This window comes from Corylus avellana, chromosome 1 (assembly GCF_965113065.1).
Source record: "Corylus avellana chromosome 1, dhCorAvel1.hap1.2, whole genome shotgun sequence".
Classification (NCBI taxonomy): Eukaryota; Viridiplantae; Streptophyta; class Magnoliopsida; order Fagales; family Betulaceae; genus Corylus; species Corylus avellana.
Window position 1 is genome coordinate 36,129,998 of NC_142490.1, and position 19,201 is coordinate 36,149,198.

At 37.6% G+C, this 19,201-nt stretch overlaps 1 protein-coding gene across 2 annotated transcripts in view; it reads left to right on the forward strand.

Annotated features, from left to right (window-relative positions):
- The first annotated feature begins 296 nt into the window (after positions 1-296).
- GRL (transcription activator) overlaps positions 297-19,201 on the forward strand; it is a 37,035-nt gene continuing 18,130 nt past the window's right edge. Inside the window, exons 1-12 of one of the 2 annotated variants that reach the window (XM_059581106.2) lie at positions 297-469; positions 1,283-1,763; positions 1,863-1,937; positions 3,492-3,572; positions 4,464-4,544; positions 4,683-4,765; positions 5,625-5,709; positions 7,234-7,359; positions 7,514-7,621; positions 8,782-8,826; positions 8,937-9,079; positions 12,806-12,938. In XM_059581106.2, coding sequence (XP_059437089.2) covers positions 1,347-1,763; positions 1,863-1,937; positions 3,492-3,572; positions 4,464-4,544; positions 4,683-4,765; positions 5,625-5,709; positions 7,234-7,359; positions 7,514-7,621; positions 8,782-8,826; positions 8,937-9,079; positions 12,806-12,938 — 1,377 coding nt within the window. In that variant the 5' untranslated portion in view covers positions 297-469; positions 1,283-1,346. The remainder of the gene's footprint in view (positions 470-1,282; positions 1,764-1,862; positions 1,938-3,491; positions 3,573-4,463; positions 4,545-4,682; positions 4,766-5,624; positions 5,710-7,233; positions 7,360-7,513; positions 7,622-8,781; positions 8,827-8,936; positions 9,080-12,805; positions 12,939-19,201) is intronic. The other variant, XM_059581107.2, reaches the window with a different exon arrangement.

The following is a 19,201-nucleotide window of genomic DNA, read 5'->3' on the forward strand; positions in this document are numbered from 1 at the left end:
TATAAAAATGACATCATCAAAATAAAAATAGTATAATAATTAGAGAAATGTTACACATCCTAAATTTTCTTTTCAAAAGTTGGTTCTCAAATGATGTGTCGCCATCCCATGAATTGGTAATACAGTTTTTAAAATAATAAATCTCATGAGATGGTGACACATCATAGTATTAGCTTTTCTAAAAATTAAATTACTTCACCAAACATTTATAAAAGATTTTATTTTATTTTTGTTATTTAATTTTAAATTTAAAAGGGAATTAAGAAAACCTGTCAGATGAAAATCCAGCTCTTCGCCAACAACTACCACTCTCGCGCACACACTCTCTCTGAAATCCTATAGCTTTAAGAGGGGGAAGAGAGAGAGACAGAGAGAGAGAGGGGGTCGGACGGACTCAGATCTGAGCTTCATGCCCTCAATCAATCAATCAATCTCACCGGCTTCGCTTTTCAACCTCAAGCTCTGAATTGTACGCCTCTCTCTCTCTCTCTCTGTGTTTCCACAACCATTTTGAGCTCCGTTTGGTTTTTGAGAAAAAAAGTGAGAAAGTCAAAAGGGATTTCAACATGTTGACTTTCGAAATTTTCATTCCTTGGGTTCCGAGGAACCAAAATGCTTTTGTATGCTAACTGTTCTGCTTAGCTGTGCTAAGATTGAGTTTGTCCTTTTTAGAAACCATTACCGTTCTCGCATTTTCTCAGCGGCCACAATGGGGGCATTTTTTTGTGGTTGTTTGTGGTTAATTACTTGTGTTTAGCTATTCTCCGTTTGGTTGATGTGAAATTGGAAGAAAATGAAAATTGGGGGTGGTTTTGTGCTTCATGTTTTAACTTTCATGCCCAACTCAAAACTATTGTCATCAACTTATTACGGTGGAAATTTTGTTTGTATTGGGTATGGAGTAATGTAAGAGTCTTCAGCGCTCGAAATTTGGAACGCTTTTCCTTTCCCGCAATTTTTTTGCTGCCAACAAGCACAAAACCCTTGTGAGTTGTGTGGTAATAGTGAAGCTTCTTTGCAGAAATCTTGGATAATGCAGTGGTTTAAATACTGGAAACCAAAAAATTTGGATTATTAACGCAGAATTACATCCTTTTTGGTTAAGAATTAAGATGCAATTTGAATCCTTCTTCATCTGTATGTTTTTAGTATTCTCTGAGTCTCTGCTATTTCCTTGGCAAGTGGATGGTGCATTTTGTGTTTTTGTGTACAATGGAAATGTGAAACAAGAGAGGTCCTCTGGAGATTATTTTATTTATTTATTTATTTTTCGCACTTATAGAGAAATTTGACTCGTATGCCACACTTGGCTTGCTGAAATTTTTAAGTGGAGGTTTAATTAATCAATGGCAAAATCGCGTCAACAATTTTCAAGTCACGATTCCTCGATGTCACCCCCTGCTGCTGGAAGATCGAGAGAATGGGAAGCTCCATCAAGATGGACTGAGTACTTGGGTCCACAAATGACACCTCCAACGACATCTAGGAGCTCTAGGAATGCTGGACCTGATGGACAGGTCCAAGGTTCAGGTGGGTCTCAAAAGGGGTTGAACATGAAGTGGGTAGTCCAACTTACAGAAGTTGCTGAAGGTCTTATGGCTAAAATGTATCGGTTGAATCAAATCTTGGACTACCCAGACCCAATCGGCCATGTATTTACTGAAGCATTTTGGAAAGCGGGTGTGTTCCCTAACCATCCAAAAATTTGCATTCTGCTCTCAAAGAAGTTTCCAGAGCATTTTAGCAAATTACAACTTGAACGTGTAAGAATTGATTTCCTTCCCCTCCCAATGTTAGGTATTTTCTTTGTTAATATGCATGCGGTACTAGTAGTTCTTTCATTTCGGATGATTTTGATGCAGGTTGATAGGGTTGCTTTGGATGCTTTGCATGATGGTGCAGCACTTCAGTTGCAGAGCTTGGAACCGTGGGTTCAGGTATATAGTTGGTATTGATGTTTACTTAATTTTTCTCTATTTTCATTCATTATGTGCATGTTCGAAAGTAAGCTTGTGTGCAGCTATTAACCTGCACGGCGTTCCTAAGCCTTAAAATATTTTCCAGTGCATGAAAAAGCTGAAGTACTTTTTGGGTGGTGGAATGTGGCTGAAACATTATTCTCACTGTGTCTCTATAGCATGTATTAGAACTGATAGCAAAAGATTAGTTCTCTTATCACTCTTCAAATTCAAGAAAACTCAATTGCTGTCAATTGTGAAGTAGACTCAATCAAAATGAAGAATGAAGATTCTGAAAATCATATGTGTTACTTGGTCAAAGCTAGTTTTAATTTAGTATTGTTTAATTCACAACCAAGCCTGTGACTCCAAACCTCCCAAGGTATCTTTGCTTCAAATTGTATACAATGATAGGGTATAAGGTTTAATTTGAAGCAAAGATACCTTGGGAGGTTTCAGCTTAACCTCTTTGTCATCCATTAGTCTTGCAAAACATCACAATAGCCTCATTGATCTCGTCAATTACATCTTTTTCATCCATTATCCTCTCTTGTTATCTCCTAATTGGAAACAATTATTTTCTCACATTGATTATTTTAAAACAATAAATTTAAGTTAGAATAAAGCTTCATAATTCATTAATTCTTAATTTCTTATTAATCATTGTGCCATGTGAGATGAACCTAATGGTTTGGCAAGTATAGGAACATTGTAGCAAACTAGCTATACAGTTATTTCCAGTCATACCATGGATTACATGAAATACTGAGAAAAAAAATTAAATCTCTTGAACTATTCCCATAGCAAAGCTTGAAATTTTGAACAAGGACATATACAGAATCTACAAAGGAGGTACACATAGGATGAACTTTATTGCTTTGTTGTGGTAAGACCATTTGGTATGAATACTCATACAAATATCATGAGAAAAATTATTTCCTTTGAAGTATGAATAATATTTGAATTGGCATGAGCAAGCTAGAAATACTAATATATTTTGTTAGAGTTTTCTTGTTATCTAATTTTCCTCTTTGTTGTTATTTATAATCTATTATCTTGGCTTGTAAATGTTGTTCGAGTGTAATTTGTTAATAGTTTGAGATGACTTATCCAGCTAATTTTCTTATTTTGGTATTTTTCACCAATTGAGGAGCAGCTTCCATCGTTTTTATTTTATTTATTTCTTTATTTATTTTAATTTCTTAAATTCACCTAATTTCTCCCTTTTAAGCATATTTCATACATGACATTGAGGTTTTATAGATCTGTATTCTTGTTCTAACTTCCTGGTCCTACTGCAAGCTTTGACTTGACTGTACATGTTGGAAATAAGGGGATCTGTAAGGCTAGCACTTCATAATTTTGATTTAAGCAAGGCTTTTATGTAACTCCTAGTGTCAAAGAATGAAATGATAATTGCTAACTTTTACATAGTTTGATAATCAATCACTAGTTAAATGTACTCAGTTAATACTTATCAAAAAAAAAAAAAAAAAATGTACTCAGTTAATAGATTTCTTTTGTGTGGATCAGCTGCTTCTCGACTTGATGACATTTCGCGAACAAGCTCTACGACTTATATTGGATCTAAGTAGCACGGTTATTACTTTGTTGGTGAGTTTCAAATTTCTCTTCTTCATGGTGCCAAATTTATATGTTATGGATGTAAACTAACTTTTACATAAAGGAACAAAGAACGGCTTAATCAGAGATGTGACTATCATAGAGATGAGTGGAAACTGTTAGCAACTGATTACCCTGTCCACTTCTGGGAAATCACAACCAAGTTGTACTGTGCTTGCCGTGGGGAAAAGGTACAAGATGACATTGAGCTTCCTCTTCCATTTAAACAATTGACTGAGAACCTCTGGTCTACAAAAGCTTTTGTGTTTTCAGTTCTATGCCCTTCTATCACCTGTAAGGTTGTTCGAACTAACTTTCAGGCCCTTCATAGAACCCTTGAGCTCGCCTAGTGGAATAATCTTGCTTTCTACGTGTTTTAGAATTGTTTGAATGCATGGATGAGGCTGCAGAAGATGTATTTGACAAGACTGTTACACCACGAGAGGTGGAGGATTGTTGGAAGGCTATTTTAACTGCCTTAGTGATGCTAGAAGAAGAACATAGTATTGGAGATGCAAAAGCTATTTGTAAACCAGATGTTTTGTGTCATTTTTGAATGGAAGAGGCAACTCAGTGTCCATCTTGTTCATAATATCCGTGAGAAGTTTTATACATCTTTTGTTCACCATTTCTTAAAAATGAAAGAGTGCAGGTTTTTGGATTATTTGATTGTTTACATGGTGCAAGAGCAAGTACCAAAGACATTCGTGATAATGAATGTTTGTTTTGGTTTCAAATCCCTTGCATATGGGGGCTCGCATATGAGGGGGGTGTTGAAATAATAAATCTTTACTCCTTTTCGTTACTGTTTAAAATTTTAGAGTAATTATTTAGCGAAATACATTATGGCTAGGTTTATTAATTTTGGACAGTATTTTGCAGCCCCATCAGAACTCGCTTATACTACATGCATTTATGGATCTCTTTTGTGCCTTTGTTCGTGTTAACCTTTTCTCTGAGAAGGCAAGTCTACTTTCCATTGTGTATATTCAACTTTTTTCCTTTATATATATATTTTTTATTTTTTTCCATTATCCTCATCTCATGTATATACCATACGTGCATGCTTTTGTTTTTACTGATACAATTCTTTCATAACAGATACCAAGGAAAATGGTGCTTCAAATGTATAACCTTTTACATGCCATGTCAAATAACGACCGAGATTGTGATTTTTACCATAGGTAGGGGATATTTCTAATTAAAGTTATCTTGGTGCTGATAGATGGGTCAGTATTTTTCTTTTTTTATTTATTATTACACTGTTAGCTTATACTTTGATTGTGGTGGCATGGAAACTGACTGATGTCCAAAGATGGATATCCTCTTACCTAAAACGTTAGGAGGAAATGCCCAAATCACTGAAATGAATTAAGGATTCTATTTACTTTGCTGCTTATAACATTGGGGGGGAGGGGGGGCGCGCACATGGCAAGGAGGTTGGTGTGACTTTTTGAAGAGAATCTTGTCTTTTATGTTTTGTACATGAGAAAGTCACATGCTATTCTCATGCCCACGTGGCCATATGGTCTGCATATGGTGTTTAGAGCTGGTATTTTTTTTGTTTGATAAATAGTAGTTGTAATTATCTTTGTCATGGGCCAATGATCTTTAGACCAATTTGCCACCTCCTATAAATAAGGGGCGGAGTAGAGGGTGAGGTCATGATTTCAAACCCGTAAGGGTGTTTGAATTGTATTTGGCTATGAAAGAAAAAGGAAAAAGAAAATAAATATATAACATAACAATCTCTAAGGAGAAGGATAACATTCTTTAGATGCTTAGATTGACAGTTGGTGGTCTTGCAGTATGATCTTTCTTTTATTTTTTATTTATTTTTTAGTTTTAATTTTTGTAAAGGAGAATTATCATACGATTCATTAATGAACTCTTAAGTGGCACCTTCTCTCCTTGTAAGAACAAGGTTGTGGGTTCAAGACCCACCTGTGTCTGTGTAACTTTTTCTGCCTCTTAACAATAAATAAAAATTCTTATTCTCACTTGATGCATCACACATTATTTCTTTCTTTCTCTGGATTACAGGTTGGTTCAATTTATAGACTCTTATGATCCACCACTGAAAGGATTACAAGAGGACCTAAATTTTGTGAGCCCACGTATTGGAGAGGTTAATCTCATCCTTTACTTTATCAAAATGGTTTTGCACTGATGTTTAGGTGTATTTCTCTTTCATTTGATAAGATGATCATCTTATGATGCTTTGGTGCTCAAATTTCTTTTGGAATCTTCTTAGTAGGATTTTTCTGTAATAGCTGGGAATTTGTGATAAATTTTATAATCATTTGCCACCTGGATCAGTGTCCCATTTTGCAACTTGGTGTGGCAATATCCTCCTCTTCTACTCTTTTCTTTAATCCTTGTAAAAAGAAAATGTCTCTCATCTCCAAAAAGAGAAGAGGTTATGAACTAAAATAATATATCTACAGTTTCCATGTGTATCTGGAAATGTCTTTTTTTTTTTTTGACATGTCCACACAAGAGAAGGGGGAGGGGGGATTCGAACTAGTGACCTCCGCTTTATGAGACGTGGTTCACAGCCGATTGAGCTACCCCTTGGAGGTATCTGGAAACGCCTTTAATGGGGTACTAAACTAAAGGAAGTTAGCAATGTTGAAATCTGTTCTTGTCTGAAGGGGCACATTTTGAAAGTCGTTGCTGCTAAATATTAGTGTCAATAGATTTACTTATCAAAAAAAAAAATATTAGTGTCAATAGATTTTTGGGACATGACCACAGTGACTGCCCTTATGGCTGTGGTAAGTGGAAGCTATATAGAGCTAGGTTTGGTTTTAAGATTGGACTCCCAGTTGTAGTAGGCATTTGGGATTCCATCTGGTTTTGGATGACATATCTTTGGCTCTTCTCCTATATGGTTGAGATATTCGATCTGTAGCTGTGAATCTGGAGACTTTGGAAATGCATTCAATCCTCTTATTGGTCAGCTGATAATTGGAGGCTTTGTTATCTGCATTATTGGTGAGGCTCAATGAAAAGTTAGCAAAGAATTTGTATGTCAATGTGATGGTGAATGTTTTTAGCGGGAGGACTACTACAATGGCTGATTTTTGATATTTCTACATACCGCCATTTCAGAGGCCACTTTGTTGTGGAATCTCAGAGCTTTGTTTCGAAAAAAATCTTAATTCTATCTTTTTTCTTGTTTGTTGTTTCTATATAAAGTACCTATTGTATGCGAGTTAATCTCAAATGTGAAAGGCATTTTCCTTTCCCAAAGTTGTGGTTTATTGGTGACTATTTTCATATATCCAGTCTTCTTTTAGCAAGCATGTTCACATGGTATTAATTTTTCCAATGGCTTTCCTAAACAAAATGCATGCAACACTGCTACAATGCCTGTAATCTTACAGAAAAAGAATTGCTGAAATAGAATTCTCTGTTACATAGGATTATATTATTTAGGATCCATTTATTTGAGTCATTGTCAAGTTTGATATGGAATGGTTGTTCAAGTGATCTCAGGGTTATATGGTCTTCAAATTTCTGTTGATCTTTTAAAATTTCTTCTAAATCTTTTATTTAATGAAGCACATTAATTTTTTTTTCCTTTAAATAATTCTTTAGAGGTGCTCATTTCAAAAACTACATTGGGAGTTTCAATTTCCTTTTCCAGGTATTAGAGGCTGTGGGTCCTGTTATTTTCCTATCAACAGATACAAGGAAGCTTAGAAATGAGGGATTTTTGAGTCCGTATCATCCTCGATATCCAGACATACTTACAAATTCGGCTCACCCAATGGTAGATACTTGACTTTGGATGATTTTGAGATGGGTCAAAACAATTTTATTCGCTTAACTATGCTCCTATTTTTAGTATTTCAATTTCCGACTCTTATGTTAATGGTATTTACTACTAACTATACTGCATTTCTCATTTCATTTCCTGCTTGCAGAGAGCGCAGGATCTAGCAAATGTTACCTCTTACCGGGAATGGGTATTGTTTGGGTATCTTGTCTGTCCTGATGAGCTACTTCGCGTCACTAGCATTGATATTGCTATGGTAAATCCCATTTCTTGCCTGTTTCCTTTTGGCCACTGTCATGCAATAAGAGTTTTGATCTAAATTCAGTGTACTTCAAGAAGAAGAATATGTATGCAAAACTACTCACAAATTTTTGACAAGGATGTGAGGGCCTTTAGGTGTTGTCGCTAACATATATGTAAAGTTTTGTAGTTGAAAGGTAAATGCCACAAATGCTATGTAATCAGTGCATTGCTAATATTTGACCAATGTACATGTGTCACTACAAATAAAAGGAGGAATTGGATGTCATTATGAAAGAGTCTCTTAGATCTATTTGAATAATCTCATGTCATATAATTCTGGCTTCTTATTATCCCTTATCAGCAATTATATAAAACTGGACTTCATAGCCCACTGAATAATCTGCAAAAAACCTCAAGCATTAGGGAAAACGATAACGATAGTTTTTTTTTTTTTTTGGCATTTTTTTCCTGGTTTCTTTGATCAGTGGAAAAAGGTATCGTCATCATTTAGCTCAGCTGATAAATTTTTTATACTCCATCCATACCATAACGAATGTCTTCTTTGAAATAAACATGCATTTTAAAAGAAAGCATTTAATATCTTTACAACTTTTTTTTTTTTTTGAAAGTAATTTCTTTACAACTAATATGTCATATGTGTTCTTGAGAATTAACCTTATACTACTGCTGTTTTAATTTTTTTCATGAAGGGAAAATGTTTTGAAGTGAGTCATAATAAGGGAAAAGAAAATCCTGAGAGTCAATGTTGGTCAAGAATCAATGCCATGAAAGGCTTTCGGTTTCTTTCTCAATCACTCTCTATCTGTTTTCTTCTTCTTTATCTATATAAAATTTCAAATGCATGTTAAATGCTTGCTATTAGTCATGCGACCAAGTTCTATTCAAGACATCACTTGTAGGGGTCTAATAGTATATTTCTCAAAGTTGCTGAGGTTTAATTATTGCAACTAAAACCATATGCAGTTCTATGCGTTATTAACCTAAATGTGAAAAGTTTTCTCTACATTTTACCTTAAAAATGTAGGCACCCTCATTTTGTTGACAATTTTTTTTTTTTTTTTTTTTTTTTTTATAGATGATTATGCTTTGTAATTGAATTATGCAGAGTTTGTTTCCTTTCTTTTCCTTTTTTAAATTGGTTGCGGCTTACAGGTTGCACTGAAGGAAAATTTAGTTCTTACATTATTCAGGGATGAGGTGAGTTCTAACACCTACTGTTGAAATTGTGTTTTTCATTTGCATTATTATTAATTATTATTTTTTGGTTCCAAGTAGCTTGACTGTCATTGTAAAACATTAAAATGCAGTATATACTTCTGCATGAGGACTATCATTTATATGTTCTGCCACGGATATTAGAATCAAAGAAGATGGCAAAATCAGGACGTACAAAGCAGAAAGAAGCGGATCTGGAGTATAGTGTTGCAAAGCAGGTTGAGAAAATGATAAGGTATAATCAAAAGTTTCTTATTAACTTAATTTTCTTCTATTCCAAAGTCTAAATGCAAAATGCTGAAGTTAAAATGACAACTTGCAATGGCCAATTAAATTAATGATTTCAATTAAAATAATAAATGTTTGTTGGTGAATATTGAATAGGAATGAGGAAATTTTTTTTTGTTATAGGTAGATTGAAATAATTATTTTGTGGTTTTCTTTTGATCATACTGTTCTTTGGGAAATGCTAGGGGTATGAAATCTTTTACTAAGAGATGGGTACCAAAAGGACGTGTACCAAGAGAAATGCTACTGGTACCAATGAATAAGCTCCACACCATTTTGGTAATCATCTCTTGGTAAAAAATTTGGTACCCATAGAATTTCTCTTGTTCTTTACTATATCATTTATGTACTTGGCATATTGTGGAAACTGCCATATATCTCTAAAAGCTCAACTTTGTCCTTGGTTTTTATATTCTTATATTGATATCATTCTTGGTGGCCATTCTGGAGTTGTGCACAATTTGGGGGTTCTACTAGTTGCAAGTTCCACTGTTTCAGTATGCTTGTATTAGCTCGTTAAGAAAATATATCAAGAAATCAATTTTCAGTAGCAGCATCCTTGAAACCCTCAGTATAAAATGATGTTTTAACCATAATTTTCAGATGCAGGATCCAGTTTTAAATGTCACATAATGCAAAGCCCGTGGAAAGTTTTATCTATCAAAAGAAAAAACCCATGGAAACTTTTGGAAGATGAAAAAATAGTTATTTTTCATTTTTTATTTCAGTATAAGTAGGAAAAGAAAATTCTTAGTGTAAATAGACATGAAGGGCATTCAAATGTATTGTCATTTGATATCAAACCTCAGCTGCAGTGAGTGTTGCCTGGCTTCTTTGTGGGGAAAGGGATTGATATCTCCCATCTTCTATTTGCGGATGATACCTTACTTTTCTGTGGGGCTGACCCAAATCATCTAACACAATTTATGGAATTTATTCTTATTATTTGAAGTTGTGTCGAGTTTGAAGATGAACTTAGCCAAGTTGGAATTGGTTCTTGTGGGATATGTTGATAGTGTGGCTAGGTTTACTGGAATTCTGGGTTGTGGGGTTGCGTCTCTGCCCTTGAAATATCTTGGTTTTCCATTGGGGGCATCCTATAAGGCCAAACATATATGGGTGGTGTTATTGAGAAGATAGAACGTCGGTTGGCTAGTTGGAAAAGGTTGTATTGTCCAAGGGTGGTAGGATTACCCTTCTCAAGAGCACCCTATCCAACTTATCTACATACTTCATGTCCCTATTTCCTCTCGTTGCGAGTATTGCAAACTGTATTGAGAAGCTTCAGGGTGATTTCTTATTGAGGGGGCTAGGTGAAGAGTTCAAACATTACTTGGTGAGATAGTCCAAGGTTTGTACATCGATCTCCAAGAGAGGGTTGGGGATTAGGAACTTGATGAGGTTCAAATCATAGTATCATACTCTCTCAGGTAAATGGTTTTAGCACTATGGGCTTGAGAGAGAGGCTTGGTGGAGAAGGGTGGTGGTGGATTCTAAATATGGAAGTGCATGGGAGGTGTTGTTCTAGTGAGCCTCTTCGGGCATATGGGGTGGGGTTTATGAAAGAATATTAAGAGGGGTTGGGGGAAGTTTTGTGGTTATATCATATTTGAGGTGGGAGATGGCTCCAAGGTTAGATTTTGGCATGATCTTTGGTGTGGGGATACGGCCCTTAAGGAAGCCTTCCTAGTTTTATTTGGTATTTTTTGCGTAAAGGATGCTTTTGTTGCGACTCACATGGAATTTTCTGGAAGTGCCATTTAGTGGAACGTGAAATTTACTAAAGCCCTCATGATTGGGAGGTAGAACCCTTTGTTTCGTTCTTCAGGGTGTTGTATTTAGCGAGAATGAGACAAAAAGGGGAGGACAAGTTGTGGTGGGTTCCTGCCAAAAGGGGGTTGTTTGGTGTTAAATCTTTCTACAGTGTCATGGGTTGTCATAATGGTTTCCGTTTCTCTTGGAAAGGTGTTTATCATGGAAGGAATTTCAACTCGCTTTTGAAGGAGAAAGGGCATGTACAACATTAATCTTTGTTCTTAGCAACACTATTCTCATCTGTGGAGTTTAATAACAAGCTCTTGGGAAGTGAGAGCTTGTTATTGAACTCCACAAATGAGACTAGTGTTGCTAAAATCAAAGATTAATGTTGTCAAGCTCTTGGTGGATGATGATTTTTGGCCTTTAAGGGATCTCATACTCATCGTTCTTTCTAATGCTAGGACATAGAGCTGCTAAAGGGAAAATTTTGAAAATTGGAGATGATGATAGATCTGTTAGTGATATCTATTCTCCCTGAGGTGCATATGGTTCTTGGAAGTGGGAGGTGGTACGATGGTCTCCCAGGTTTTCTGTTTCATGGAGACTAATTGAAGGTCTAAAAAAAATTGAGGGTCTAATAGCTGAGGTCAGGGGTTTTGCCATACGTTCTGTAAATCTAAGGTGATATTATTGAAAAACATAATGAGGTTTTGATGGGTAGGGCTACCAATTTCATCATTTGTTGCGGTAGTCTATGATAAAGTGGGAATCTATGCAATTCTTTTGCTTTGATATGGAAATTTGTGCAAGACAATCTTAGAATCCTCGACTAGAATTGTTGTTGGTAGGAAAGGTGGTGAAATTTCTGTAGAGTGATGCAAGTAATGGGAGCTTAATACAATTGATTTGGAGGGATTCTTGTATTATTGTGACCTGCATAAAGTTGGAAAACAGCAAGTTAGAGTGATTGGTGGGAAAATGAAGAGAAGGAAGAAGAAAAGATGACAAAGAAAGAGAAATAGGAAGTAGGCAACCATGCCTTTAATACTCTTTCGGATTATTAAGGTAATTCACTCAAGTTCTAAAAGGTGTGCAACTGCAGTACAAGGGGAGCATATGATGGTAATAACCATACCTTCCATACCCCAAAATGCTCAATTTCAGTTAGTCAAGATCCAATTGTGTTCTGATTATTTATTTTTTTAGCACTCTACACATCATTCTAGACATAAAAGCGTTCGAAAACAAGCCCACTCAATATAGAAACCCAATAAAATGTATTGTGGACTACCTTGAAACCCAATGAAATAGATCTACGAGTCTTAGAAACTGGTAAGAAACTCCAGAACCAGCTAAATAATGTAGACACACCTAATAAAACGTAAAGTAAAATCTTGCAAGATTTGCAGAAAATAATTATTCTGCAACTCGCATGTAATATAGCTCTTTCAGCACTGAACTAATCAAAAGTAGGTTTGACCTCAAACTCTTCATATCATCTCTAAAACCGTCTAGGATGTCTCCAGAGAATGACACATGCAGGCGCATGCAATGAAACTCAAAATCGCTGAAAGCCTGCTCTCATGGTGGCATCACTCCCAAATCATTCCTGGACGTGTAATGGACACACCTCAGACTTTAGGAAACGTCCTTCTTTAGAATATTAAAAAGTATGTAAAGTTTGGGACCAGTATAGATGTCACAGCTGTACTAATATTCTCATATCATAAATGGGATTTTATATCCATATGAAGTCTTTATTATAAGAAATAACTATCAATTTCAAACATAGTTTTTATTTTCCCATAATCAATCTCTACTAATATTGGATGTTAAAATTTTCTTAGTCATGTTTCAAGCATCCATGCTCCATCAGCATTGAAAATGATATACTAAAGTTTGTTGATTGTTGCAGTGAAGTGCATGAGCAAGCATTAGTTTCTTGTGATGCCATACATAATGAGAGGAGAATATTATTGAAGCAAGAGATTGGAAGAATGGTGCTTTTCTTTACTGATCAGCCCAGTTTATTAGCTCCAAACATTCAGGTAAGCTGTCATTACAGACTTCTTTAAATGAGCTATTGGAAATAGTATCAACACCTGTTAAAGTCCTTTAGGCCACCCACCAATCCACAGAGGCGCACACACAGCAGTACTTGATTTCAGCCAACACCATTTAGTTGGGATTAAGATTTAGTTGAATATTCTCCTTTGTGGTACTACCATGTGTTTCCCCTTGATATTCTGTGTGGTGCCACTATGGCATGAAAATGCCTGCTGTATAAGCAGGACCTAGTGTGACAAGGACATGACAATACATACATTTTCACACAACAACACAAATTATTTTTGATAAATAAATAATTCATTGAAAAGCGTAGAGGGGCGCAACCCTAGTACACATGATGTATACAAAGAAAGGCCCCACTATAGACAAAAAGAAGAACAAAAAGCGAAAAATTGAGGTAGATTAGAAAACTGAGACACATTAAAGGCTTCTACCCAATGGAACAAAGTCTTGATAAACAACTTTTTGAGCTCATCTAGCGTCTTTTCTTGATCAACAAAACATCGTGCATTCTGCTCAATCCAAATAATCCACATTAGACATAGTGGGTTGATTCTCCACACCTCCCTTACAAAACTATTACCTCTCTGACCGTGCCAACAAGCTAGTAAATTTGCCACCCTTGCATGCATGACCCATGTGACATCAAAAAGAGTAAATAGCACACTCCATAGGGCTCCTGCCACTTCACATTGAACAAGAAGGTGGTTGACAAATTCACCACTCCTCTTACACATACAACACCATTCCACAACAATGATTCCAATCTTACGCAAATTGTCCAAAGTCAAAATCTTCCTGAGAGTCGCCGTCTACACAAAAAAACTTACTCTCAATGGAACTTTAACTTTCCATATACTCCTCCACAAAAAAGAGGAAACCGCCACCACATTCGTCCCTGAATAAGAAAGCACTGGAAAAAAAGACCGCACCTCAAACATCTTCCGTTTGGAAGCAGTCCACTCCCCCCCCCCACAAGGCGTCTTTGGAAAGCATACAACTTCTCAAAAAAAGCCATCACCATCTGTACCTCCCAATCTTGGACTGCTCGTAAAAAAGGAACATTCCACGTATAACACCATTGGACAACTGCATATGATCCTTAACCCATGCCTCCTTATTACTCGCAATGCAAAATAGTTTAGGGAAAACTTCCTTCAGAGGCTGCTCCCCACACCAAGGATCATGCCAAAACCGAATTTGGGAACCAACTCCTACTCCAAATCTAATAAATCCAGATAATACTCCCCACCATCTCCTAATATGTTTCCACACGCCCACATTCCGGGGCCTCCACCACTTTAGAACACCAACCACCATTCATGCACCCATACTTGATTTCTACAACCAGCCTCCAATATGCTTCCCTTTCCGTAGCATATCGCCATAACCATTTTCCCAATAAAGCTATATTAAAATTACGCAAGTTTTGAATTCCCAAACCACCTACTTGCATGGTAGAGCAAATTTTGGGACCATTTCACTAAGTGGAACTTGGGCTCCTCAATAAGGCCACCCCATAAGAAATCTCTTTGTAGTTTCTCCAATCTGTTCGCCACACTCACAAGAATAGGGAATAGAGACAAAAAATAGGTAGGAAGGTTAGACAAGTTGCTTTTAATCAGTGTGATCCTCCTGCCCTTTGATAAATACAACCTCTTCTAACCCACCAATCACCTATCCATCGTCTTGACAATACCATTCCAAATGGTGGTAGACTTGTAAGGTGCCCCCGGGGGAAGACCCAAATATACCATAGGAAATCCTGCCACCCTACAACCAAAAATATTTGCCATCCTATAAACACCCTCCACCTTACCAATTGGGACAATCTCTGACTTCGGCAAATTAATCTTAAATCCCGAGACAACTTCAAAGCATAGAAAAAGACATCACAAATTATGTAGTTGGTCCTCGTTTGCCCCACAAAATATCAATGTATCATCAACAAACGGAAAATGTGAGACATTGATTCCAGGATTATTTCTAGTCCCCACTGAGAAACCAACTACAAGGCCACTAGCTTTTGTTGCCCCCATCATTCTACTCAGAGCCTCCATAACAATAACAAATAGCACATAAGACAACGAGTCCCCTTGTCGTATACTTTGACAAGGGGATACAACTATGGTTTCAATCACCACTGAGTCATAATTTGTCATGGAGAGGGGGATCGGATAATATGGAGTCCTTCCAAGAGGGGTCAATTCGGGGTGAAGTTGTTTTATAAGGTATTCTATGGCTAGGTTCATCATACTTTTCCATGGAAGAGCATTTGGCGAGTAAAGGCTCCTTCGAGGGTGGCATTTTTTGGGTGGACAGCAGCTCTCGGGAAAATATTGACACATGATAACCTGCGAAAGAGGAATATAGTGGTGGTTGAGTGGTATTATATGTGTAAGAAGAGTGACGAGTCTGTTGATCATCTTTTGCTTCATTGTGAAGTGGCATGCGTGCTTTGGAATTACATGTTTATATTGTTTGGGATAGAGTGGGTTATGCCGAGGTGAGTATTGGATTTGTTGACAAGTTGGGGTGGTTCGTTTGGGGGTGGTTCATTTGGGGGTGGTCTAGTTGAGGAAATCTGGAGGCTGGTCCCGTTGTGTGTTATGTGGTGTATTTGGCGTGAGAGATACACGTGGACTTTTGAGGATGTTGAGGTTTCGGTGGTAGAGTTGTGAAATGGTATGATTAACTTCTTGTATATATGGATAGCGGCTTATCATTGAGCGGCTGTCCCTACTTTAGCAGATTTCATGTATGTATTTTATTCTTCTCCCATGTATGGGTTCATTTTTGTATACTTCTTGTGTGCTAGGGTTGCGCCCCTGCGCTTTATTAATGATATGAAAATTACTTATTAAAAAAAAAAATCATAAACAGTGAAAACCTCAAGTGTACCTATACAAACAAGTGGCATTTTTCAAGAAGATGCTAAAGGGCAAGAGGAAAAGCCCAAAAATTGGATAGATCCAATAGAATGACAATGATTACCAAGGACTTTCTATGCTGATGACCATATATTTAGGATTGATGCATAGTTAAGTTTTATTGTGAAACAACTATTTTACCAAAATGTAATAGTACAGAGGACATGGAGTACATCCTAGTAGGAATTATTTAAATGGAAGAGAACATCTTATATCCAATCAAGCATCAAAATACATCAATAAAACTTAAGTTGAATAGAACTGGTCTTCTTTTTTTCTTTTTTCTAATTAAAAAAGCAAGAGGGGGTGATCAGAGTAGTGACTCTATCTAAACATGACCATGGCAACACCTACCTGCTAGGAACCTCATAGGAAGGGCTTAGACGGTGGGAACTACAGGCATTCCTTCAAGTTTGATTGAGCCATAGCCTAATCCAGCCCCATTAGGACATCAATAGGACCCATGGTGGTTTACACTAATCAAGCATGAAAATTCCCGTTATAGGATTCAAATTCATGTCCTAATGTGTACCTGACCACTTTGAAGATTTCTTGGAACCACTAAACTACCACCCTAGATGGTGACTAGTCTTTGAAATGCTCTCCCGGAAGATATTGTCGCAACCATCTTAACCAAGAAATTGACCTATGTACTTCCTCATCTTTACATCCCATGAAATATTTGGGTTTTCCCATGGGTGCTTCTTTTAAGTCAAAAGTGATATAGGATGGTATAGTTGAGAAAATGGGGAGTCTGTGGACCATCTTCTTCTTCATTGTGACATGGCTTATGACATTTGGATTGCCTTTTTCAATCGTTTTGGATCGTCTTGGGTTATGCCTAAATGTGTAGTCGATCTGTATGCTTGTTGGAAGTCCAAGGAGTGTTGTGTGGAAGATGGTGCCTACGTGCTTTTTATGGTGTTTATGGAGGGAAATGAATGACATAATTTTTGAGGAACAAGAGAGGACATTTGAGGAGATTAATTCCTTATTCTTCAAAAACTTTGTATATGTGGACAACAGCTTATGTGTCTCATTGACGATTAGTTATAGTAATTTTTTTTTTGCTCCTTCTACCTAGGTGTTTCGTTTTGTGTACTTCATGTCTACTTAGTGGCGCCTTACGCATTTAATGACCTGTGTCAATTACTTATAAAAAAAATTGTGAAAATGGAAAAAAAATTGGCTAGTTGGAAGAAAATATAATTGTCTTGGGGGTGGTCGCCTCAGTCTAATCAAGAGTACGTTGTCCAGTTTATTGACATACTTCTTGTCCCTTTTTCTTTTATTAGCTAGTATAGCTAGGAGATTGGGGCGTCTTCAAAGAGATTTTATTTGGGATGGACCAAGCAGTAAGCCTAAGTTTCATCTTGGGAATTGGAAGGCTATTTGCTCCTTAATTTCTACTGGAGGGTTGGGAGTTAAAATTTCATGTTGTTCAATGAAGCTCTATTGGGGATTTATTAAAGAAAAAAAACAAGCTTAAAGCTCCACTATGGAAATGGCTTTAGAGATTTGTGCAAGAGGAGAAATTCTCTTTGGGGACGGGTGATCATTGAGAAGTATGGGGTCCAGAGAGAGGGTTGGTGTTTAGAAGTAGCTTCAATGCCCTACGGGGTGTGCCTTTGAAAGAATATTAGGAATGACGGGGAATTTCTCCAATCTTGTTTCCTTCAAGGTTGGGGAGGGATCCCATATCCATTTCTGGCGTGATGTGTAGTGCGGAGCAGCTGCTCTCAAGTCTTTGTTCCCTAAACTTTATTCATTAACTCGTGACAAAGAGGCCTTGGTGTCGGATTACTAGGATTCCTCCAGCACTTCAACGCATTGGAATCCGAGTTTCACTAGGGTAGTCCATGATTGGGAGTTTGAATCTCTTGACTTTTTTTTTTTTTTTTTTAAATCTATTATATTTCACAAATCCATCCGGGGGAGGAGGATAGAATGCTGTGGACCCCAACTATCATTCATGTCTTTGAAGTGAAGAGCTATTATAAATCTTTTCGGTCTGAAGAGCTTTGCCTATTCCCTTGGGAAAAACATTTGGAAGGTTACGGCTCTGCCCTACATGACTTTCTTTGCATGGAGGGCAGCTTTGGGTAGAATCATCACGGTTGATAATCTTAGGAGGGGTTTTAGTTTTGTAAACTGGCGTTGCTTATGAAAAAAGAATGAGGAGACCGTAAATCATGTTCTCATTTGTTGTGAGTACAAATGTTCTCATTTGTTGGGAGTTAAAATTCAGTCCAATCCAAAAAGACTTTGTTAAGCAATTATAGAGTTTAGCATGGGATAATCAAACTTAACCATGAGGTAACTCTCCCTCTCTCTCTCCCTCTACATTTTTTAGGTTAGCAAGGTAGTTTTCTGCCCTAGCGGCGGCGCTGTTTAGGCGCTGTGCGCTAGGCTCTGGTCAGCCGCTATGGAACGGCGCTTCTCCATAGAAGCGAAATCCTTTTGCCTGTCAGCGAAGGAAGGGTGTCCTGATCTTCGGTTGGAGGAAAAGAGAAAAGGGTTCGTAGGGGTAATTTTCGTGAGCCAACCTTGTGCTTCATGGTTGGTGGATATGGTCGAGGAGGCGAGTCAATCTCTGTTGAAGGTTGATATCGCCAAGTCATACCGTGAGGGTGACAAGGCTTTGATGGTGCATGGGGGTGTTAATAAGGCAGGTAGTTTCCTGGAGGTGGCCGTCTTTGCTGAGGGAGGTCGTAAAGGGATCATTTGGCTACCTGCGGGCTGTGGAGGGAGGGGATGGCGTCGGTTTGCAAATGAATTGCGGAGGTTGTTGGGTCCAACAGCCTCTACGCATCATGTTCTGGGGACGCAGCTCAAGCTTGGTTTGCGAGAATCCTTCTCTGGATGTCACCCTGGGCGCTCCTTTGCGGAGGTTCTTCGACTGGCGGCTGGTTCTGAGGAGCCTTTCGTTGGGAGGAGGGTTAGATCTTCGCAACACATTGATCTCTTCCCAGTGAAGGACTCTTTCGAGACCGGGTACGGTGAGTATGAGTCGCGGGTGATGGTGGACTGGGTGGAGTTGGAGTCGCCGGATCCTGCTAATCTGGCTACATGTTTCATCCCGACGGCGGATCATACGAAGAAGAAGAAAAAGAAGAATAAGACGTTGCTAGGTTTTTTGCGTTCTGTTTTGGGCCGGGTCCTAGCTGGGTTAGTTAAAGAACTTTTAGTTGGGCTGGGTGTTCGCGAGTTTGGGTCTCTCCTTAAGCCCAAACACGCTGGGTATTTTAAGACAGCTTGGCGCAGGGGTTTGAAGCGTCGTGTTAAGTTTTTGCCCAAATCGCAACAGTGTG